The following is a 25,281-nucleotide window of genomic DNA, read 5'->3' on the forward strand; positions in this document are numbered from 1 at the left end:
TATAAATGTGAAGCCCTTCTCACTTAATTGAAAATAATCTGGTGGGTTCTTCATTAATTCAAATAATCAACTTTCTTCCACAAGCCACAGTTTATCTCTTAAGTAAAGCAAATGGATTCTTACATTTCGCGTTTGCTTGCTGTGAGGCCGACCTCACGCCCCCCACCACCCATCCACCCCTCAGTGAGCTCCTCCCCTTGGCCCCGCCCCGGCCGCTCTTGCGCACGCCCCCTCCGCAGCCCCCTGGGTCTCTGCGGGCTCTCAGCCACGCCTCCTCTCCTACTCCGCCTCCTTTCCCCGCCCCCGACCGTAGTCTATAAAATCCGGAGCCCCGGATCACATCCGGGAGCGACGGGGGAGCGGTAGGGGCACTGGGCATGCTCGGTGGCGGCGCAGGTTTGGGTCACAAGTAGGAAGCCAGTGCACGACACCGGCAAAGGAGATCCCGAGCCGCTGCCGCATCGCGGCCGTAGGGTCCGTGGCCGCTGCTTTGGAGCAGAGGCGGAGCGGGAGCCAGAGCTGACCAGGGGTGAGGCCGCCGAGCCGAGAACCGCCCAGCCTGCCCTCCCGTCCTCTGCTTCTGAACCCGCGCGGTGCGCCGGATCCCTGGGTCGGTCACCTGAGCGGCAAGGACCCCCCGCGCCGGGGATCCGGAGCGCACCGAACCCTCCCTCCGCCGCTGCGGCCCTAGGGCGCCCCCCTTGGGTCGGAGCAGCTGCCGCGCCGCAGCAGTCTTCTGCGGCAGCTGAGTGTCCGACGAGCGCCCCGCGTCCGGAGCGAGCGGCCGCCGTCAGCCCCGAGAGGGGGCGGCCATGGGGCTGCTGTCCCAGGGCTCGCCGCTGACCTGGGAGGAGACCCAGCGCCACGCCGACCACGTGCGGCGGCACGGGATCCTTCAGTTCCTGCACATCTACCACGCCGTCAAGGACCGGCACAAGGACGTGCTCAAGTGGGGCGACGAGGTGAGCGCCCCGGCCCTCGCCCCGCCGGCGCCCCTGTCAGGCCATCCCGCGCCGCCTTTGTTCAGCTAGGCGCGAACCCGGACCCCACGGCGGGCCGTGTCCTGCACGGCGCCCCAAAGGCCCCCGTCGCCTCCTCGCCCGGCGGGCTACCAGGGCGTGGGGCCCCGCCCTAAGCCTTCTGACCAGACTTCTCTCTCCCATTCATTCATTCATGCATTCATTCATTCATTCCGGTTTTCCCATTCATTCAGCAAACGTGGCGCTGGGAGGGCGTGAGCATGGCAAAGTGTGACATTTGATGCTTGGAGGAGTTCTCAGTCTGGCATATCTGCCGGCTGCCAATCGCGATCCACTGTCCCGTCTCAAAATGCGCTTTGGCGATTACGAAGAAAGAGACTAAGTTGTCTTAGAAGGCCCGTTGCTACTAGGAATCAGGTCTTAAGGGTGTTAGTTAGGTTCTGCCCCACCTCGCAGGTATTTTTTACACCTCCAACTTTCCTTCTTATCACCCCCTTGCCCCCACCCCGCGCCAAACCCTCTAGCACCACTTTATAGGTATGAATCGAAACAAATTGTGCTCCTGTTTTCCTAAAGGGGAAGAATCTCCTGGTCCTGTTTAATTCTAAATAGGAATCCATAGAGCTTCAAAACTAGGATTTGTTGTGCCCTTCCGTGGCCTGGATCCAACACCTAAACTTTGCAGATCAGCGCTTCATGTGTTCTGCCTAAAGGGGAAATGTCTCTTGATTCTCAGTGTGTTGAATCATGGTTTATTGGAATGATCTGGAAAGCATTACATTCTGTTAGTTTTAAACCCTTTTCTGCCAAAGCGTTTGTGCCTTCCCTTCTCCGTTTTCAAAAACTGTATGGAGGTAACAGTTCGGACAATTAAATAACTTCCTGAAAAGTCCGTCTATATTTTTCGTGTTTTTTTATCTTCTGCCTTCCAGCTTGCTCAGGTGAAAATAATTATCTTCCAGTCAGTGTTATTACTCTTGGCCGAAGTGTCAGGGTGCTGCAGTATGAATGCAGAATCTCCTTGCAAAAAGTTAGTTTTTCTATTTCTGAGATTGGAAGATAATTCTGCTTCTAGTTGAAGGGAACTGTGCTGTTTTAAGTTAGAAAAGCATGACTAGTAATTCACATCTCTGTATAAATGGTTTGTCTTATTTTTTTTTGGAAGAAAAGGGATGTAGTATGGGTTTGGTGATGATTCTTCAGGTTTAGTTTAAGGTTCATTGATTCTTTATAGCATCTGACATGTTGTATATTCATTTGTATACTGTGTGTTTTTTATGATCTCATTTCTCTATCCCCCTAGATTTTTTTTTCTCGCCCACGCCTCCCTTTGCATGAGTGTTCTTTGGAGTAGGGAGTTTACTGTTTAACAGAAACCATGAGGTAAAAAAGCTATTTTAGATCTAAAAATTATCCCGCTGTTCATTTAATTACTGTTTTGAATTCTGCTTCAATCACCCTTTCTGTGTGGTGTGTAGGATATTCAGGAAGAATAAAATCCCTGCCTGCAAGTGCTGACAGTCCAGTTGGATATAGGCAGCCTGACGCAAGGGGAAGAATCGAGATAGTGAAGACTGCCCAGGTAGTTCATGGGAGAAAAAGCCCCATTCTTCTTTCTAGTCCTGAAATGACACTTCAGCAAAACCTTAGTCTCCTCCCTATTTGGTTCTCTCTCCGTGGACCTGCAGTGTGCAAGAACTAATTCCCCATTGTGGTACCTGGACAGCTCTAATCTCTTTGGGCAGAGAGGAAATGTCTCCCCAGAGACATTTCTGGGGGAGGTCTCATGCCTCAGTATTTGCTGATGCCTCTATTCCTGTAGCATCATGTCAAAGTAATCACTCTTGCTACAGAACATTATTTTTCAAATTGCAGGTCATGATCCATTAGTGGATTGAGAAATTTAGAAGATTTGGAAAATGTAAAGTTCATTGTTTCTTTACAGCATCTGACATTTTATATATTCATTTGTGTATTATGTTTATTTTATTATCTTAATGCTCTCTAGCCCCCTAGGTTTTTTTCTCTCCAGGACTTTTTAAGAAATGAAAATAGAATAGGATGAAGAGTATCAATGTATCATATACATAGTAAGAATATTATGTCAAACTTGACTGACTGACTTCAGAGGGTGTATATTGGGTCACATAAATTATTTCTTACTGTGGTTGCAGTTAAAGGAGTTTGAAAGCCAGTCTCAACTTTGTCATGGAGGGCTTCCTTGATGAGACGAGCCTTTGAAAAAGAGCAGAAGAGAAGTTAACTACTCCAGTGGAAGAGTAGAAACTCACTGTCGCATCTACTGAATATTTCTCTGCAGGCAGCATCAGACATCAAACAAGCTTGTTGGTATGCAGAAGCCTTGGGAAATAACTGAGAAATAGGCTGGCCAGATAAAAGCGGAGAAGGGTGTGGTAGGTGGTGTGGCCCTAGAGATGAAGAATAGCCTTGCCAGACAAAAAGTGGTGTTTGCAGTGTGATATGTTGCACCGTGTTGGTGTGATACCGAAGTACTGCTCTTAGAGGGGAGTTTTGGTGTTACACTTACAGAGCCATTGGCTTAGATTAAAAAAGAAGAAAAAAAGCCTTAACACCATGGTTTTGGTGGAAGAAGAGCCTGCCACTTTAGAAATGCTCAGCAGTTGGTGGATGGTGTTAATCTCTGATGACATTTATCAGAAGGAACCTGGATTTGGAGTCACACTTGTGGTGTATGGCTTAGGCCAAACCGCCTGTGTGATTGTGAGCCTCGGAGTCCTCACTTGATAAATGACAGGGTTGGACTCTCCCTTCCAGCTCTTACAGTTTAAGTACCATTTGAATAAGACTTTTTAGTAATGTACGTGTGTCAAACCAGAATGTTGGTCTTTGCAGTTCACCTGCAAATAGGTAATCTTGAGAGTGCAAGAGAAGGCTGCCCCCAGTCACTACAGTAAAAACTGGGTTGTATGATGAAGGTGTGTGTGTGTATGTGTGTGTGCATGCTGGTTTTTTGGAACTCAAATGTATTTTGCTGTGGGAACCTTATAAATTAGGGACCTTCCCAAATCAGTTTATAGGTGTGCATTTCACCTTGAGTGGGACAAGTCCTAACCCTAGCCACCATTTATTATGCTGTTTCTGTGGGAGATAAAAGTTCCAACTACTAGGTGCCAGCAAAACACTTCATTTTGCCCCAAGAGGCGGGGTGGGGAGAGGTAAGGTGGATATTCCTGGATGCTTTGTTGCCTGCTAAGCATTCTGTGTATGCAGAAAAGGAAGCGCTCCTCTCTTCTCAGCTCACACACAACTTTTCAGGCACAGATTTTGTTTATAACTGAGAGTGTGCCCATTAAAAGACAAACCTGTGCTGCAGATCGGCAATAAGTATGACTCTTGAATTTTTCCTAATGAATCACTCTGTGGTGTTAGCTTCCTGCCAGGCCTTTGCAGTTACTTAGTTGCAGAGGCATTATCAGAATAGAAATTTGTGTGACTCCAGGTCCTTTCCTTAAACACGTCATACCAGGTTTGAGATTATTTACAACGTACGAGATTCCATCGAATCTCCTTTTACAGATTCGACTCAAAAGGTTGTAGAAGTGTCAGAAAGCAGTATTTAAAAGCAAACATATAATCCTTCTAATTCTTTAAATCTAGTGTAATGGCTCTCAAACACAGGAAAGTAAATTGTCCTCTAGTCAGCAGAGAAGTCCATGTGAACATTGAGAGGAAAATGTCTCTAATATTTATGAGCATGTTCTTACCATGCATAAAACCAATAAAACTGAGGTAGAATTTATGAAGGGCTGGTATATCATCCTTAGCGTTTGGACTACACATCTGTGTAGATTTCGAGTGTTTAAAAGACTATTTAGAAAATGCTTAGGTTGTTAATGAATCCTATAGGAGAGTGATCCTATAACAAAAATTACATAATCCTGAGCTACAAATCTAGAAAGGACAAAAGCATAGTCATTTGAGTCTGATTGAAGGTTCTGTGTAGTTTCTGTTTAGGTTGCTTTTTTTAACCTCCGTTTTTCCGACAGTAACATGGGGACAGTAAAACTTCCTTATAGGCTAATTAAGACAAAATGAGAATTGTCACATTTGATAAAATGGTTTACAAGAAGTACCCAGCCTTTTAAGTAAGGACCTCTAAATGCTAACTTAAAATGTTTACTTGGAAATTCTAAACTATCCAGTGTATCTCCTTGGGGATACACTGGATAGTTTAGAATCCAGGGGACTGAGGCATTCCATATATCTGGGGTTTTCTTTGTTAAAACCAATTAACTGAAATTTGCCCATTCAGATACAATCATAGTCCATTCGCTTAGTAGTTTTTCATGGTATTTTTAAATTGCACTTCAAAATTAAATTGTAAAGATGCATTATTTGACACCGACTTCTTAGAGTAAGAAATTGAGCACACATTAATTATTTCATGATCGTCATTATGAAGATTCCAGTTTCTTGTACAGGACGTTGTGTATTCTATGGTACATACAGCAAAGTTGTTGGCATCTCTCTGCTGTCACTGTGAACATTAGCTTAACAGCATTCATTGACATGCCTCTAAAAGCACAGTGTTGAAATCAAAGAAAAAAGGGTGAAACATGGTTGGATCCTTTTGGTGATTTTTTCCCCCCAAAATTACCTTTTTTTTTAACCAAGAGATTCATTTTGGGCAGTTAGGAGACCAGGTAGCTGGCCCTTTGTATCTATGGAGAACTGAGGCTACGGATTTAAGTGTGGCTTACATGTAAGCTTGATCACTACTTCTCGTACATGTCTCAGTTTCTTGTGCTTTTTTTTCCTTTTCCCTTTGTGTTATACAATTATGTGTGGGCTTTCTTTTTAAATTAATTTTATTATAGTTTACATACAATAATACGCACCCATTTTAAACGTACAGTTCAATGGCTTTTTAGCAAGTGTATACAACCAGCCATCTGCCACCACAGTCAAAATAAAAAATACAAAGATAAAACGTGTGTGTGTATGTGTGCATGTAAACACTTCCGTCACCCTCCAGTGCCTTTTGCAGATGTGAGTGTCTGTTGTGCGAGAGAGAAACAACACTTCAGGTGATTCTGATTCTTCAGGCAGCACATTCGAGAAGCTGTCCAAAGACCGTGTGACCGTTAATTAGATGAAGAGAAGGGAAGGCATTCTAGGCAAGAGAGGAGTGTAATAAGGGCAGAAAGACGAGAGAGCATCGATACCTGAGGGTGTGCGCACTCGGTGTTGTAAGTGCGATGCATAGGCGTGATCAATGTGTAAAGGTCTTTTTATAATTCTGGATAAGTGGAGGTTTTTTTGTACCTTAAAGGCATGAGGAAAATAGAATGAAAGAAAAAGATTTATTACATCTGTGTGCCTGGTTCCTCTCGAAAAATATTTCTGGACTTCTGAACCTGTTACTCTGACTCCACCATCTCACTGAATTGCTCTATGTGAAGAGGAATGCCTAGAATACCACTTCTAATAATACCATTTCTAGTAATATCCAGAAGTGGTATTAGTAAATGTACTTACTAGTATTCAGTGTGTAGCTTCAGTGTTAGGTATAAACCCAGGTACAGTTCAGTTAGGCCTCATATCTTAGGAGAATTTGTCAATATTAATTGAACCTCTAACATCAGAATTAGTGTTTCTGAACATTTTTAGATATTCAAGGTATCTGAATGTATTCTTAAGGTTAGAAAACTGTATATGGGGATGGGGCATTACTGATGTTGCTGGTATTATTGATGGACCATATCTTCATGAGCTTGCTAATTAATATTCTGTCTATACCATCATGATTTAACCAAGTTGGGTATTTTATTTATTTATTTTTTAACATTTTAACAGCTTAATTTTATATATAACTGACATACAATAAACTGCACATATTTAACATGTATAGTTTGATAAGTTTTAATATATGCATACATCTGTGAAACCATTACCACTATCAAAATAATGAACATACCCATCATCTCCAAAAAATGTTCTGTGCCCCTTTGTGATTTTCCTTTTCCTCCCTTTCACAGGCAACCACAAATCTGCTGTCTGTCACTGTGACTTAGTTTCTATTTCCTAGAGTTTTTTACATCTAGGAAGCCATATGCCATGTACTCTTTGGTCTGACTTTTTAAATTCTACATATATATTTTGAGATTCATTCATATTATGTATAGCAGTAAATAGTTCATTCCTTTTAATTGCTGAGTGGTATTCCATTATATGGATAAACTGAATTTGTTCACTATTTGGATTGTATAGAATTTTCAGTTATGATCATTAATGTACCAATCTGTGGGTGGACTTATGCTTTCATTCATCTTGATTACTATCTAGTAATGGTGTGTTTTTACTTTTTATGGGAAACTACCAAACTATTGCCGAGTGGCACATTATTTTACATTCTCAGCAGCAGTGCATGCTAGTTCCAGTTTGGCCCCATCCTTACAAACACTTGGTATAGTCGGTTTAATTTTAGCCTTTCTAATAGGCGTGTGGTGGTATTTCATAGTATTTTTAATTTGCATTTCCCTAAAGACCAGTGTTGTTGAGTATCTTTCCATGTGCTTGTCATCTCTATGGTTTTTTTGTGTGAAGTGTGTTAAAATCATCTGTTTGTTTTCTTATTATTGAGTTTTAAGAGTTCTTCATGTATTCTGCTTGTAAGTTTTAACAGATATATGCTTTGCACATAATGTTTTCCCAGTCTATTTCCATTAACTGTCTTTTGAAGAACAGAAGTTGTTTATTTTGATGAAGCCCCAATATAGATCTTGCTTTTAGTGTGGTGCCTAAGAAATACTTCCTTAACCCAAGGTCACAAAGGTTTTCACTTATATTTTCTCTGAAGTTTTATAATCTTGGCTTTACATTTAGGTGTATAATGCATTCCACATTAATTTTTACATGTGGTGCTCAAGGTATGGATTTTGGTTTTGATTGTTTTCTGTATATTATCCCAGCTCCATTTGTTGAAAAGATTGTCCTTTCTCCACTGCCAAAAGCATGTGGCTTTTGTACCTTTGTCTAATATCAATTGTCCATGCATGTTTGGTTTTATTTTTGGAGTCTTTGATTGTTCCCGTTGATACATTTGTCTACTTTACTCTAACATTACACTCTTTATTTCTGTAGCTTTATAAAAAAGTTGTGAGATCAGGTAGTGTTAGCTCTCCAGCTTTGTGCTTTTGCAGTTTGTTTTGACTTTCCTGGATCCTTTGAATTTCCACAAGAGTTTTAGAACCAGCTTGGCAATTTTTACCAAAAACAAACAAAAAAACCCTCCTGGGATTTTGACTGGGATTACACTGAATCTATAGATCAAATGGGTAGAATTGACTTTTTAACAATAATGAGTCTTCTGACCTATGAACAAGTACATCTCCACTTATTTTTCTTTAATAATTGCTCTCGAGTGTTTTGTAGTTTTCACTGTGCAAGTCTTTCACGTCATTTGTGAATTTATCACTGAGCGTTTCATATTTTTATTCTATTGTAAATGGCAATGTTACTTTTTAAGCTTCAATTTCTGATTATTCATTGCTAACATTGAAATGAAATTGAGTTTGTATATTTATCTTACATCCTGCAACCTTACTGAAGTCACTTTTTGAACATATGGAATACAGTTCTAATAACTGTTTTAATGTCTTTGCTAATTCTATCTTTGTCATTTAAAGTAAGGTTCAATTGACTCTTGTTTCCATTCTGAGTATGTTTCCCTGCTTCCTTGCATGACTGGTATGGTAATCTTTGGATGCCAGACATTATGAATTTTACCTTGTTGGGTACTTCATATTTGTATATTCCTATAAGACTTCAGGGTTCTAAAACGTGCCTCCTGCAGCCTTTTGGGTCTCTCTGACATGCTCTGGGAGCTCTGTGGTGAGGAAGACATTGGCCCCAGTCAAGCTGAGACCTTCTATTGTGTGTCACTCGCCTGACTGGGTAAGGTCTAACTCGAAGAACAGGATCTTGTGCGTGAAGTATTTGAGGACCATAGAGTAGTTGGGAAAGCAGTTGGGTTGGCTGTCATATGACCTAGGTCTGCATCTAGCTGTGCATGTGATCCTGAGATCTGTTATGCCTCCATTCTCTTCATGGGGACAATATGCAAATACCTAGCATATATCAAGAAATGTCCACCACCCATCCTTTCTAGAACCACAAAATGTCAGAGCCGCATGGAAGATACCTTTAGAACTGTGATTTCTGCCCCTCCCCCACAACCTCTTCTAGTGACTTTTCAGACTTTAAGAAGTCGAAACACTGTACCTTCTTAAATCAAGTTTGAAAACACCTTTTCTAAAGGTCTACTGTTAAGTGTAGTCTTTTAAAATAAAAATTGTTTATTGCCTTCTGCTATTTCTCTTTTTCTTATATATTGAAATATAGTTGACATACAATATTATATTTGTTTCAGGTGTGCAGCATATTGATTTGACAATTATATACATACAGAATGCTCACCACTGTAACTGTAGACACATCTGTCACCATACAAAGTTACTACAATATTATTAACTATATTCCCTAAGCAAAAGAGCTCATTTTGGACACATCTTTATAGTTGTCTGGAAAACTTGGGTATCTACTCTTTTGGATGCTTTTTGGAGAGCTTGTTAGATTGTTGTGTCTGTTAGGGTCAGGATTTCGTAGTTTAACTTATTTCCACAATAAGATTGCAAAAGAGCTCCCAAACCCTATGTTCCTGATTACATAAATGTTAACACATACCCACTGTCTTACCATCCTTCCCCAGGTCCTTTTTTAAGTCCTTTGGATTCAGTTAACTTACTTTCTTTTTTAACTAGATGCTGATTTAGCACAGTTAAAACAGAACTTAAGATGAGAGACTCCATGGCCCTTTTCCTGGAAGCTGGTGAGAATCCAGACTGTGACTGCCCCGTTTGGATTACCCACAAGGGGTTATAGGGTGAGGGTACACAGAGCTTCACAGGTTTTAATGTTCTGGTAGGAGAGAGTGAAGATCCTGAAGTACCTGTGAAAGCTGGCTAGCACTTCTCTGAAGTGTTTTAAAGAGTGAGGGGTTATAGTAGTGACCTTAAACACTAGAAAGTTAATTTTTTGTAATTAAAAAATGGTTTGTTTGAAAGGATGCACTCAGAACTTTAAACTTCAGACAAAGCCAAGGAGGTTGTCTGGGAGGGCTTCCTACAGTTCCCTATACATGTTCGCATGTTTACACGAATCAGGTGCTTGGAAGGTATGTTGTTATCTAGCACAGTTTAATGGTCATGCTAGTGCTATGCATGGCCCCCAAGGCCGTCATCGCTGTGTGTATCCAGATAGGGGTCATGATCTGCTGGCTCCACTACTCAAATAGAGAACTAGGAAGTAAACAGAAGTCTTCGAAGCACAAAGTTCATGCACTTTACTCCTAGAAGTTTGTCTCAAGCCCTTACCCCGAGATCACCCACTTTATACACAATTCCTGTAAGTTGGTCATCTAGTTTCTCAGCTCAGAATGAACTACAGGAAATCGAGACAGAAATGAGAAAGACCGATTCAGTGAACCAGTGGGAAAGCAGATCTGGATGTGGCCGCCCTCTGTACCTCCAAGGGCTTTGTTCTGTTAATACTCCAGTTAAAGAAGTGAAATTGTTAATGAGCTCCGAAGCCTTAATAAGACGGGAAAGTATGTTTAGTATCTTCCTACGGGTAGTAGGAAAGGATGTAATCAATTTAGAAAGACTTCCACTGATAAATACATAAAAATTTTTAAGAGGTCATATACTTTATAAAGGGGTAAGCTTTGGGTAACAAGAATGCATTTGAATAAAATTACCTTCCTGGCAGAGTAAGTAATGTATTACATTTGAAAGAGAAATGGGTGGTCATATCCTAAGAAAATATCTTAGTTATGGAAATATTGTTGACCCTTGAACAACATGGGTTTGAACTGTGTAGGTCCACTTATATATGAATTCTTCTCAATATATTGGAAGAATTGGAGATTTGCAACAATTTGAAATTTTTCTTTTCCTTTAGATTACCTCATTGTAAGAATAGAGTATATAATACATATACAAAATATGTGTTGCCTGACTGTTATGGGTAAGGCTTCCAGTTAACAGGCTATTAGCAGTTAAGTTTGCTGGGGGATCACTTCGCACCTCTAACCCCCTTGAGGTTCAAGGGTCAACTTTAGTAGCTTAGGGCTGGAAAGGGACACTGATTTTTCTCATTTTCCAAATAATGAAACTAAGGCCCATTTTGAATGTCTGCAATTGTACTATTTGTGAGGAGAGAGGAAAAATTAAGACTGCTCTAGGTAGGGTAACCACCTTGCACAACTCCAGGAAGCTCTAGAGTGTGGTGGTAACCCTTGGGGCTGGGAACAAGAAGGGGGGTCACAGTGCTGAGGGGTGAGCAGAGGTTTCCCCGAAGAGGCGGCACGTGACTGGAGCCCCACGGGAGTCAGCTTACATGAAGCACTCAGGTAAAATCCTTCCAAGCAGAGAGAATAGAAGTGCTGTCAGGTTGGTGGGCAGAGAGGCCAGCGTGGCCGCACCCTGGGGCCAGCGGGTGCAGGAGCCCTGTGGGAGGCTGGGTTTATGCTGCAGCGTCTCCTTTGCCTGGCTAGACCCTCTCCTCTGGGAAGCCTGCAGATGGGTAGGCCAGGAGTTTGATCCTAACACTTCTTGGTGAGGGGTGCTGGAGTTTCTGCTCAGTGTGAAGCATTTGCAAGTCTCAAGGAGGGGAGTAACGTGATCTGCTTGGCGGAGGAACCCAGGTCGCTAGGCAGTGTTCTACACCGGTAGTGTTCACTTTTGACTAAGAACAGTAGTATCTGAAACAAATGCCATTTGCAGCAATATTTCAGTGACATAGTATTTCTCTTTCTGTAAGGGGCATATTCTGATATTCTATTCCATTTTGGGTTTTTTTGTTGTTGTTATGTTTCAGCCCACCATGGCCCTTTAAGGGGTTGTCTTAAAAGTATGAAAACCTCTCGCAAGACCTTCTTCCTCAAGGGTATCACTGCTCAAGAGCTAGAAATAAGTGCTAACATTTGAGAGGTACTATGTACTTAACTGCTGTTTTAGGCACTTTACATGCATTATTTTATGTAGTCCTCCCCAGTGGCCCTATGAGGTAGGTGTTATTGTCCACATTTTACAAAAGAAAAAACTGGAACACAGAAGTCACTAATATTGAAACTGATTGACTCCAAACGCCCATCTGTATTCTTAGCTGTTCCCACATCCATATACTGCCTCTCAGCTAAGCAGGAGGGAAAGAGCTCTGTAACACGTATTGTAGGGTGCAGCCTGAGATGAGATTGGAGGTGGAAAGGGAAAGAAGAGGAAGGGATGATGGTAAAAAGGACGATGGCTTCTTGTTGTTTTGTTTGAATGAAAAGAAGTCTTAAAGCCACAAATTGGGCTTAAGTGTTTTTGTGACCTGATGGCCAGCAGTTCCCTGCTAAATGAAATGTCAGCATTTTCTTTTGAATATGCTCCGTAAATTTCTTAGTCGGCAGGACAAATGCTTAGCAGGTTTAGTATTGTGGCTGCAGCCCTCACAGCTAATCTTGGGCTGGCAGCCGAGCCCTGTGAACAGGCAGACGTGGATGAGCCCTTTGTGTGGAGGGCAGGCTGACCTCACTTGGTAGTTATGCAGCCCGTGCCAGCCTCGTCCCGGGCAGCGGGTGGTGGGCCAGAATCGGAGCCCCGAGTCAGGGGCTTTGGCTTAGCCCTTCCATATTTTGATCCTTTAACATGAATTTTAAATATGGCAGCGAAGGAGTTCATATTAACAGGAGTTTCCATTTTCCAAACCCCATCTTAAGCAGGTTGGAGTTGCTGTCTTGGTTGGATCTGCCCCAACATCCAGGTATAATTCCTGAAGGGGTCCCTGATGGCTGCCTTTATCAGATGTGACTGAAGGAGCAGCCATTCAGATTCTTGGGATGGTGGGAGCGCTTTGCACTGGGAGGTCTTATGTCCCTGGCACCCTGTCCTGGGGGTGGAGGTGGGCCCCTCTGAGCCAGCACTCCTGCCTTAGCCCTGGCTCTCACCTAGTTTCTTCACAAAGTGCTCTTTTTCTCCCCACTTTCTGTGGGTGGGTTAGTCTACTGCCAGTTCTCAGAACTGAAACCTTGAATTTCTCATATTTTTCACAGGCAGCCCATGAATGTAGGCCAGCCTAATTTATAAACACCCCTTACGTGGGACAAGGGCAGGGAAAAAGAAAGGGGGCATTATGATTAGCATGTATAGTGTGTGGGGGGCACGGGAGGGCTGTGCAACACAGAGAAGACAAGTAGTGATCTTACAGCATCTTACTACGCAGATGGACAGTGACTGTGAAGGGGTATGTGGGGGGGACTTGGTGAAGGGGGGAGCCTAGTAAACATAATGTTCTTCATGTAACTGTAGATTAATGATACAAAAAAAAAAAAAAACCCACCCCTTACAAAGGAATGTGCCATAGGAGTGCATCAGGCACTGAGCTGGGCCCCACCATGGAGGGGGGTGTTCTCTCGTGACAGTCACAGCCCCCTGTCAAAGCCCGGAGCTCTCTGGGCCTGGGAGGAGCCACCTCAGAGGTTCTTGATGGTCTTTACGCACTACAGATTCTCGAAGGGCCCCCGTGCCCCCACTGCTGAGCACTGCAGACAGCTGATCCCAAGCAGCCCGTATCTGGGGCAAGGATACCCTCTTATCAGCCACATGGTGAGTAGGGAAGGCTCTGGCAGGTATGTTCAGGAAAGAGCCAAGGAATTCATTTGCCCTTAGAACCCAAAAGCTATGGTACTAAAGTACAGGTGCTTTGAGGTAAATAAAAACTATTCCTATTTACAGTATGTTTCTTGAGAAGAAAACATCTCCAAGTTTAGGTTTAGTTCTCTTAAGTTGCAGAGCACCTGTGTTAGGCTGGTGGCTGCAGCGCTCATCACCCCTGGTAACTGAGGTTAACTTGGGTGAGCAGACTGGCTGGGTTCTGCTGGTTTGTCTCAGAAGGACAAGCACCTCTACCTGGGTGTGGTAACCATAAGAAAATTAAAACTGACATGTGCCTGCAGTGTAGTGGGATAGTTTGAAAAGAAAATCAGCCAACACGAATTCAGAGGCCCAGACAATAAATGTCTTGTGCCACTTGTATGTCCACTTACAAATGCAGGATTGTCGTTTCTCTTGGGTTTTAGTCCACGTCCGTCTGGTACAGCTTTCTGCAGTGATGGAAATACTTGTATTTTCCAGTAGGGTAGCCACTGGTCATAGGTGGCTAGTAGGACTTGGAAACTGAATTTTTAATTAATTTCAAGTCTGAATAGCCACACGTGCCTAGTGTCTACCCTAATGGGCTGCATGCTTTTTTCTTCAGTGAGAGGTATCCTTGTTCCTCTTACAAGATTCACCATCATTTCCCCTGCAGGTCCCATTTTCTTTCTCTTTTCACATCTTAGAATCTTTCACTTAGGCTTCATATCAATAATCTTGGCATGTGAAGAATTTGTTTCTCTCTGTGGTTCAAGATATTGATTCAAGGAAGTTACTTCGCCTAATCGTGTAAGAAATTCACTGATGTTATACAGTGTTAACATTGACAGTTACATCATAAATAAAAAGCCTGCTCTATAAGCTGAAGTCTAGGCTAGGATGTCAACAGAAGACCAGGTCAAGACAAGGCCACATTTATTTTTGTTTCTAAAAGTGTAAACTTCCCTAGAATGTACCCCATGTAATTCTGTGGTATGAAGTGGCATTTCTTAGGAGGGGAAGGTCAAAACATACCAGATATTACAAGAATTTGCTATAACTTTAGACTAAACTACTAAAATGTTTATTTGGTGGAATAGGGCTGTTTGACATATCAGCAGTTATCAGTTTAAAATATCACCAAATTACAAGGCTGTACAAAAGTATATGTGTTACAGTTTTTACTTCATATTTACTCATCTTCCCAAAGTGCTCAAACATTACCATGTAAAATACTGGTTTTGATATTTGTGATGCCATCATTAGATGTTTCTACCCTGGGAGTCCACTTTCAGTCAAATCCTGAGCCATTTCAAATGTCATTCTATCTGTATTACAATGTCTTACTCAAGTTTATCCACTATTTTAAGCACAGCCTCTCTTTTTATCTTGTCGTTCCAGTGTTCACAATTTATAGGTGATTAAAGAAATGGGTGGCACCATGGCCAGCAGCTCTTTGGGGCCCCAGCATTGGGTCCCATGCTAGATATTGACATGGATGCCATCCAACTGAACGGTTGAGAGCACTCAGAAATACTGGTTGGGAATATTCTGCTGTGTGAGCAAACAGTCTTCTGGATAGAAGGCATGGTCGCTGTCCTTGAAATGGCTTATAATCTACAGAACGACTACTGTGGCATGATCTTTGCAGGCTGGGCCCAGTTGAGGGCATCTCTGAGCAGCCGCACAGCTGATGATGCTGCAGTCGGAATGCTGGTCAGGGAAAGCAGAGGAGTCCTGTGGGAGGTTGTATTTACTTTGAGGCATCGGTAGACCCTCTCCTTTGCCTGCCAGTCCCTTCCCTCCGGGAAGCCTCTGGTCTAGATTGGATCAGATCCTCCTATTACATAAACACGCATCTTGAGCTCTCACCGGGTCATTAAGCCGTATTGTTATTGGCTCTGGCTTCAGCCCAGTACCTACCCAGCCAGCACCTACCCAGCACAGGGCTTTGTTGAGTGGGTGAAAGGACAAGGGGTTGTTGGGTGGAGGGTCAGCAAGATGATGTTTTTTGGCCCTGATTGGTCATCAACTCTAACTAGGGCCTTAACCCTCAAAAAGGCTGTGGGTTTATTTTTAGAATTAGTACAAGGAGAAAACTGGGTCTCTCAGAAGCAACAGGAGTCAAGACTACTGCTTGGGCCAGTGGAAGAGAGCCAGCCGTGGAATGGAGAAGCTGACCTTGACCCCAAATTTTGAATTTTTGTAGTGGGGCTGGAGACAGAGGAAGTATAACTTCTCAAAGTATAACTTCCCTTAGTAGAGAACTGCCTATAACTGCTTCTGAGTCTTAACAGAACTAGATCATTGTCCTAATTAAGCACTGTTTTTACCTCCAGGTAGCAGAATTTTAAAAGTTAATATTTTATAAAATGTTTAGCCTTTCCTCAAATTCTAAGCTCCCTAAAACCCTTACCTTCATGGTAGAGTATCAAAATGTTTTTATTTTTTTAAAAAAGGAAAACTTTGATTTTAAACTTGTAATGATAAATGCCATTTAAAGACATAGAAATCCTAAAAATTTTAGTATTTCAGTATTAACTGTTATCTTGCCCATTAATGCCGCAAGTATTTTGCTGTCTGCTATATATATTCAGCATTGTCCTGGGTATTTACATTACCCTCAGTTAAGATTCTTTGTTTTTATTGGCCTCATTTCAGATGAACATAAAGTACCTCATGCTTGTGCAAACCTGCATTAAATGACTAGAGGGTTATTTGTGTCCAGGCTGTTCCTAGCAACACTATATAACACGTTAACTACATAATAGTCTTATAATGTGTCTTTGTCTTCAATTCAACAGCCCAGAGAGATTAATGACTTTTATTATAGTGGGATTAAAATTAGCCTTTAGCAAGGCAATCTAAAGGATTTTAATTCTCATTTGTAGAGAAAGTAGTTCACCTTGAAAGATATGAGCGTCTCACAAAGTGGTTGGTTATTTTTATTGGGCCCAATTCCCCTGCCCCCCTTTAAAAAGATTACTGATGGGTGCCAAATGACAGAGTCCCTCCCAAAGTTACATCTAGGCACTTGTAATCAGTGTACCAAGAGTTGAACCCAGTGGTTATTTTTGCTACTTCTAAGTTGTATGTTAATTGCATGAATTTGAATTAGTCACTCTGCATCCCATTTATAATGCTTTCTGGGTATATGCTTTCATCACTGCGTATGGTTGGTCCCGTGTACATGGAGAGATGTTGCGATCGCCTAGATGCTACTCAGAGTTAGGAAGTTAGTACAGTTCAATCCTTGGAATTTATGTTGTGTACAGAAGGGCTCCTATATCCTATTATGCTATTTATTTTCTCTTTGATTTTCTTCCTCTTATCCTTTAGATACAAAAAGGAAATGTAGGATGGCCACAAAATCCAGAAATACTAAAATTAATTCCTGGGCTTTAAGTATTTTACACTGGGAAAGCCTTGTCTTAATTGTATCATTTTTTATTATCACTCAACAGCTAGGTTACCGAACCAAACTCCATTTGAGCTCTAGTTTGACTCTTAAAGATTGAATTATTTGAGGGCTTGTATGAACCAGGATTGGAAATAAGCATTAATGTATTGAAGTGGGTGGGGAAGAATTAAGAAAGAAAACATAAAGCTAAGAGATAAAAGAACTGAAAAGAACCAAATGCAGACCCACTGGTGCAGAAATATCTAAGTGTCTATTACTTGAGATAACCTTACGTTTGAGTTTGAAATATCTAAGTGTCTATTACTTGAGATAACCTTACGTTTGAGTTTGAAAAATGTCCAGAGAATTCTTAAGGCTTCTAACTGAACTTTGACTTTATCCAAAAGTAAGTTTTTTTTTTTTCTCATTTGGTAAATATTCTGATGTGTTTTGTTTCACTTGTTTAATGAGATCATGGATGATTATTTTTTAATTAAGCAGAGTTTGGTTTGTCAGCTATTTAAATGTCATCCATTTGACTGATATTTAAATGGAGTGTGTTCTTTTGTCCTTCCCCATGCTTTAAACTTGTGGGCCAAGAGTGATTCTGAAAAGCAAAGGATTTTAATTATTTCAAAACGAGGAAACTGATATAGTGAATATAGTTTAGCTTATGTAATTGGTATAAAAATTCTTGTTCATTTCAATACTAGATGAAATGATGGGAACCCAGCAATCTAAGAAATGTCTCTTCATTTTTCTTCCAGGAAACATTTTATCTGGTTAAGATAATGCAAGTAGCAGACGAGAGCCAGTGATCAAAGGAGGAAGTACTGAACAGGAAGCTTTCTTGTAACTGGGAGAGTTAGGAATGCCTCAGAGAACAGATTAGCTCTGTCCTGGGCCTAAGAGGTGGACTGACCATCTATGTAAGTCTATACCTGTAATTATTTCATCTCAGGTTCTATGACGCAGCATCAGGCCCACTTCATAACTGAGGCATAATCAACTTGAGAGATTTTTCAGGTAGCATTATAGCCTATACCTGCCTCACATAGCTTAGAATGACTTTTAAAAGCTTATCATCCCTAAACAAGATTGGCATCTCTTACAGTCCCAGCAGCAGGTTGTGCTGGGCCTTGCGGCCAGGCAGGGCTGGGATCAAATCCCTGCTTTGACTTCTGTGGCCTTGAGCAGCTTACTCAGCTTCTCTGGGCCACTTTGCCATCTGCAAGATGGGTGATCATGCCTGCTTTACATGATGGGCTGGAAAATTAGGATCCATATGTGAAAAATTCATGGCATACCTCCTCTCATTACGGTTATTTAAAGTTAAATTTGTTTCTCATACTTAGGATATTTTTATATACACATTCTGAGACTTAAAGGTTCCTGTTCCATGAAGTTTTAGCTGTTCAGGAGTCATGGATCTGTAGATGCTCTGAAAACCTGTACTTAAAGTTGGGAGCAGTTCCAGATTCCGCAGCCTACAGTTTTCAGGCATTTGACATTGATTGTACAGGTGGGAAAATCACTTCTTCAGCTCATGTACCTAAGTCTTACCTATTTTTTGAGTTAAAAATCTTGATAGAGAAGCAAGAATGGGAACGTAAACTCATCAGTAAGACAACTAACTATCTTAGCTCAGGCTGCTGTTACAAATACCATAGACTGAGTGGCCTAAACAACAGACACTTATGTCTCTCATTTCTGGAGCTTGGTAAGTTCCAGGTCAAAGGTGCCACCAGATTGAGTTCCGGGTGGGTATTTTCTTCCTGGCTTGTAAATGGCCACCTTGTGTCTTCACACGGTGAGAGAGATCCTCTTTCTCATCTCCTAAAAGGGCACTAATCCCATCAGGAGGATTCTTCTCTCATGACCTAATTACCTCCACTTCTAAGTAACCTCCAGTGGGGATTAAGGGCTTCAACATATGACTTGGGACATAAACATTCAGTCCATAGCAACAACTGACAAAAGCTATTTGAAAGTTTATTTGTTGTTGTTTTAAACCTGCCAGGCTATTTCCTATAGTCACTAACTTTTTTTTCCTCTTCATATTTCTTAGCTGAAGGGCAAAACAGTCTCTTGAATGTTACTGTAATTGTGGTAGGGTTGGCTGACTCAAACTTGTTCTAAGACCAGGCAGGTGAAGGTAAATGAGAACAGGTTACACAGACCAGAGCATCCCCTTCGGAGGAGAGCCGCCCTTACCCAGCCCAGCAGGACTGCGGCCTAGTGCTGCGTTTCTGGGCCTTTGTGTTTAAGGCTGGGAATCTGGGTTTACATCTGAAATCTCAGGTAGATGGTGGATGTATTATTGCTGCCTGCCTTTTTTTTTTAATATTATGGTAAGCCAAATAGTACATCTGCCACCTGGCTGCATCGTGAGGGCGCCAGTTCACCACCTCTTCTCTTCTCCGTCTTAGTGTTTTGTGCAAAGTGTGCTCTCAAGTATTTGCCTGGATGATCCAATTCCATACCTTTTCACTTACATTTGGATAATAATGTGGGTTTTTTCAATCATAAATCGTGATTCGTAATCTTCACTATACCAACTGTCATGATGTAAAGCATGTGATTTCAGGAAACACAAAAGCAGGTTCTATTTGTACTCTGCCCAGAAGAGTCTTATTTTGGTCTTCAGCTCTTGGTTTTTATCAGAATTCCACCAGCTGTTGTTCTAAATGCACTAGTGCACCTTGCACAGTAAATTTTATATGCTTCCATTAAAACCATGGTTTATATGGTTTTATGTAGTTTCAGAGTGGGAAGCTGTCTTAAATCATTGAAAAACTAAAACTAAGTTGTTGAAACTCCTGAAAGAACTTCTCCATATCAATGTTTATGATTGTGACAACTTGCTGATCCTGGGACTTACATTAGGATTATTCAGTAACCTCCCAGTGGGCATACTCTAAGGTGATGAGAATGCCCAGACTACCATTTTCATAAACTTACAGTAAGCTAATTGAGGAAATAAATTTTAAAATGCAGCTTCATCTTGCACCTGTAATTTGTAGAATCTTAGCCTTGAAATGCTCTTCTTTTGAAGTATAGGCATCCTGGTCTTTCTATAGGTTGTTAAATAGAACAGGGGAAAGAAAAAATTGAGTAAGAGTTTTTATGCTCAAACAATGCCACTACTGAACTGACCGTTTTCTCCGGATTTTCATATTATGCAAAAGACACTCATGAGGTAGCGCAAGCAAATGTTGCTGCCTCGAGTTACTCTGGGCCTCTCCAGTCTTCATATTTCCCAGGCTTCAAAGGGCCTGAGCAAGAGTCTAAAAGAATGTTAATCTTTCTCTCCTTTATTTTCAATAGGTAGAGTACATGTTGGTGTCTTTTGATCATGAAAATAAAAAAGTCCAGTTGGTCCTGTCTGGAGAAGAAGTTCTGGAAACTCTACAAGAAAGGGGGGAAAAGACAAACCCAAAGTAAGCTGAGGCTCACGTTAGGATTCCTGAGCCTGTCAGAACTGCTAACACAGGCGCTTTCCTCAGACACGGAGGACACAGGATAGCCTAGCACCGTAGAGCCTGGGCTTTGCCTCCAAGTTGCCTGGGTTCAAATCCTGGTTCTGCCACTTAATAGCTGGGTAGCCTTGGGCAAGTTACTTAACTTGTCTGTACCTCAGTTTCCTCCTCTGTAAAGTAGGGATAATAATAATACCTACTTTGTAGGGTATTGATATTTTAAACACATTAGTATATTAAAGCATTTAGAATGGTAAACTCAATATAAAGCCTGTTACTATTAACTGTTAAAAAGAACTGCTAAAGCGTGACTGAGGTCACAAACCGTGGTGCAGATAAAACGCGCAGACAGGTTTTGTCTGGCTGCAGGATATTTTTTAAATATTTAAGTACACAAGAGGTGAAGAGGGCATGTACCCTCCAGGTTGTTTTTCTGCTCTTTTTGGGAGGCAGCATTTGAGTTTTCAATCGAGCGTTGATCTGAAAGAGCCTATAAGGCCTCATCTCTTTTCCCACAAAGTGGGTTAGCTTGTCATGGACAGTGAGTGCCCTGTGTGCATTTTCAGGTATTTGTACATATTTTGGACCCAGGACTTTCTAAACCCTTGTGTGGTTGAAGAGCTATGGAAAATTAACAGGCTTTAGGAACTGTAAAGGAGTTCTCAGCTTCACTCCTACCTAATGGTTTCTAAATTTTTTAAAGCACCTTTTAAGTTCTAAAAGTTAAGTTGGCCACAGCAAAAGAATAAGATGGAATGAAACTTTTTCTCCTCTGCAGCCATCCTACCCTTTGGAGACCGGAGTACGGGAGCTACATGATTGAAGGCACGCCTGGACAGCCGTACGGAGGAACGATGTCTGAGTTCAACACAGTCGAAGACAACATGAGAAAACGTCGGAAGGAGGCAACTTCTTTATTAGAAGAAAATCAGGCTGTTTGCACAATAACTTCATTCCCTAGGTTAGCACCTGTATTGACATGCCCAGCAAACAGTTCAGAGCTTTAGCTTATAAAGAAGAACAGATCATAACCCAAGCATTTGACCGTACAGTTCTCATACTTTACAGACAGTGCTACCTACTGCATTGGATAGAATCTGTAATATTAGAGCTGCAGGCAAAAATTAAGATGTCAGGTTCAGTCAGTGGGTGGTGGCCCGAAGCACTGCAGTGAGAACACTCATCCGGGCTTGCTGGGAAAGGCCATGAGGCCCCCCGTGTTCTGATGAGCCATGTGGTGGTAGCCATCCCAGGTGGGGGTTGGGGTGGAGGGGCCAGCACGTCTGCCAAGCAGTTCTGACCTTGTAGGGAACAGTGAGTCTGATAATTACCAAGGGTTCTTCACTCGATGGTAGCAGTTGCTGCCTCGTGCCTATTTGGCTACTAGCATATGGTGGTATTGGTGGCAGATCAGAGGGTCTCCTGTGGGAGGGGCTGGCATGCGTGACCCCCAGGTACTCTTGGTACCTGCTAACTGTGAACAAGGAGAGTCTTTAGGTCAGGTTTGGGTGTTGTGCTCAAAAAGGGAATTTGGGACTAGTCATCAAATCTAGTGAATGCTAAAAATTCACAGAAGGAAATACAAAGTAAATATAAATAGTGAAATTATGTTCTTAGAATGAGCTACATAAATATTGTACAGTTTTACATGGGACCTCTTTATAAGAATGCAGTTCTACCAAATCATAAATCTGATCTGTGCTAGATATCTGTCAGATTGTGACAGAGTAGGGTTGTCTTCTCAAAGTTCAGAAGACCTTTGGGGATTGGTATCCATGGCCTGGAACACTTTGAACTACTTTTATACCATCTTTTTTTTATCTGATAAATGTCTATATTGAACACAGGCATTCAGAGTCATACCATTGGTCTTAGAAGGACACTTAATAGGAATTTTCTGTTTTAAAATCTCCATTGTAACTTCTAACTATTGAAACCTTATTTAAGCACATCCACACGCATTTAGAGAGGCTTCTCTTTTCTGTGGTTCCTTCGTTCCGCCTGCACAGGCCGCGTCCCTCTCTCCCTGCAGAGGGAGAGCCTCCAGCTGTTGCTGGTGAACAGGTTTGCTGGCAAGAGAACTGGCACAGCCCTTTGTCCTGTTTTGAGGAGGTAAAACAATTATGAACTGTCATTCAGTCAGGTAGTTGCGTACCTGCTCCTCACCAAACCCGCACAGTGTGGCCGCGCAGCTGTGAGATGGACATGTGCCTTCATGGGTCTTGTGGGAGAGACGGAGAGTAATTGAACACCTGCAGATGTGGTGGCTGTCAGGTTGGGCAGCTGTGAGGAGGCGAGGGGGACAGCGCTGTCAGGGGGGGCTCTGGGCTACAAAGGAAGGCCTCTCCAACGGGGATCCCTGGAGTGCTGTCCAAAGGGCTTGGAGGAGTTTAGTAGGAGTGGGGCGGGAGGGGTGTCCTAGGGAGAGGGGGCAACCTGAACGGAAGTTCTAGGAGGAGTTGGGAGCGTAGAGCCTCCTGAGAACTAGAGGAAAGCTGGCTGGCCTAGTGTGTGTAGGGTGCCGAGAATGTGGCCGTGCAGGGTAAAGTGACGCTGGGCAGGTAACTGCTGGGCCAGATCATGTTAGCGGGATTTTGGTTGACATGATTTAACTCCTAAGGGGCTGCAGCGCGAGTGTGGCTGTAGCCAGATGGCAGCGCTTCCTAGGAGCTGAGGAGGGGCTCACGCTGGGAGACCAGGGCAGCCTGATGAGGGCGGGTGGTGGGGATGGGAAAAGAGGACAGGTCAGGAATTGGCAAAACCAGCAAACCGGGGGTGGAAAGGAGACGTCCAGGCTGTTGGGTGCAGGTAGCTATTATGAGACTTTAGAATAATAAAGGTCAAGAGGTGGGTTACAGATGCTATTCAACAACTTTGAGTGAATGTAAGAAAAAGTTCTTAATGTTTTCCTTTTTTTTTTTTACCTTAAGAGTGCTGTTCATTTCATTTAGCAAATTTTTAAAAAATGAGGTTCATAACACAAACCAGAAGTGTTTTATACTTAAGAATTTGGGCATGCATATTAGTGACTGGCAGTGATAGTTCTTTCTGGGCCACAGAAGGAAGTTTTTTGGTTAAACCTAATGTGTCTTTTACCTTAAGTGAGAATGGTTCCATGTGGAATAATTGCCCTTAAAAAAAAAAGATTTAGCTTGTTTTTATTAAATTACTATGAAGGGAGAGTTGATACAGAGGAATAAGTTTTAGGCTAAAAATCTAACTTTTTAAAAAAAGTCTAGTCAAAACTTATGGGAAGGTAGTTTCAGACTTATAAACAAAACAAGAATAATTATTAGTTTAGAAGCCTTACCTTATATCCATAGTAAATTATAAGGAAAGTTTTATTTCAGGATCAAAAGGAAAGGAGTACTTTGTTTCTTAAGTATAAACAGTGTGATTTTTCTCTGAAAAAAAGGCAATCCTCTGTAATGTGGAACTATAGGCCAAAACAGTGGCCAAGTGACAATTTGAATTAATCAAACTAAAATTCAATGAAAGAATCATTTCCTCATTACACTAGCCCCATTTCAGGTGCTCCGTAGCCTTCTGTGGCTGTGACTACCATAGCGGTACTGGACGGCACAGATAAAGCATTTCCATTGTTGCAGGAAGTCCTGTGGGACAGTACTGGTCTAGAAAAACAGTGCTGGAAGAGGCTGAAGATCTGAGTTCCATCTGCCTTCTTCCTGCCAAACACACATTGTCATTCTTCCTTCATCCAGCCTAATTCTGATTAGCTAAGAATTCCCCAGATTGCAGTTTGCCACTCTAAAGGACTTTTCCAAACCTGCAGGCTCCTAGTAGACAATGCACACAGCTGCAAGAATTCTCAGGCACCCTTCTGACAGCTGGGGGCTGTTTTCCAAATAAGATCAGCAAATTCAGTTGTTCACAAGACAGACATAGCAGCCAACCGTTGCTTAATTTATAAAAGGTAGGGGTTGAAATAAGCCTGAACTAGTCTTAACTCTCAAGCCAGAGGTTTCCTACAACTGATCTTCAGCCCTGACAAGAGGTTCCCTTGTTAGGCTGTCACTTAACTTTGTTAGTCTTTGTTCCCCCTCACAGCACCCTTACCAATGGCCTTCAAATTCTCAATTCAGAGACCTGGTGGCATCCCTTCAAGTGTGTGGAAGTTGAGCTGGATGTGCAGGGATAAATCCAGAGCTCTGTTTTCTGTGTTGGAGTTATAGCTCTTATTGGGGTCAAGTAAGATAACAGGGCTGGGTTTCACGGCTCAGAGGGAGATCTTGGGGTGCTTGGGGGCATCTGTAGAGACTTATTACCTAATCTACAAGGAATTTATTAGGTGACCTGCAAAGGTAAAAATCAGGAGACTGCTTCCAGATTCAAACAGCTTATCAGGAGATGGGGGCAGTGATGGAATGCAGGGGTCTAACCATAATCAGAGGGTTCAGAGCTAGTAAAGGAAGACACTTTGGATGACCAGTGACAGTTGGTGTGACCAAGGGAAGGGACTTTTGTGCTATCGGTCCTTGCTGTTCCACAAAGGGATGGGTAGGACCTACGTGCTCTGCAGGAAGTGAGTGAACTGAGCTCTCTGGTAAAGTCAGTAAAGGGTGGCAATCACAAAAGATCTTGGTGAGCACACTAACAAAGTACAAAGAGAGGGTCTTACAGGGGCGCAGTAGTTACAGAACATTTGTGTGCCAGAGCCTCTGGAAAGGGGAGTGACAGACAGG

The 25,281-nt window shown here is 42.3% G+C and overlaps 1 protein-coding gene across 4 annotated transcripts in view; it reads left to right on the forward strand.

Moving 5' to 3' along the window:
* The first annotated feature begins 350 nt into the window (after window positions 1-350).
* GCLC (glutamate-cysteine ligase catalytic subunit) overlaps window positions 351-25,281 on the forward strand; it is a 40,428-nt gene continuing 15,497 nt past the window's right edge. For 3 of the 4 annotated variants that reach the window (XR_012126107.1, XM_017651874.3, XM_073224329.1), the window contains exons 1-3: window positions 351-962; window positions 20,427-20,539; window positions 21,357-21,539. Coding sequence is in view for 3 of the 4 variants with exons in the window: in XM_017651874.3 (XP_017507363.1) it covers window positions 813-962; window positions 20,427-20,539; window positions 21,357-21,539 (446 nt within the window). In the remaining variant the exon portion in view is untranslated. Of the gene's footprint in view, window positions 963-2,313; window positions 2,364-2,458; window positions 2,563-20,426; window positions 20,540-21,356; window positions 21,540-25,281 lie in introns of those variants that run through there. The other variant, XM_073224330.1, reaches the window with a different exon arrangement.

Source organism: Manis javanica, chromosome 16, assembly GCF_040802235.1.
Source record: "Manis javanica isolate MJ-LG chromosome 16, MJ_LKY, whole genome shotgun sequence".
NCBI lineage: Eukaryota > Metazoa > Chordata > Mammalia > Pholidota > Manidae > Manis > Manis javanica.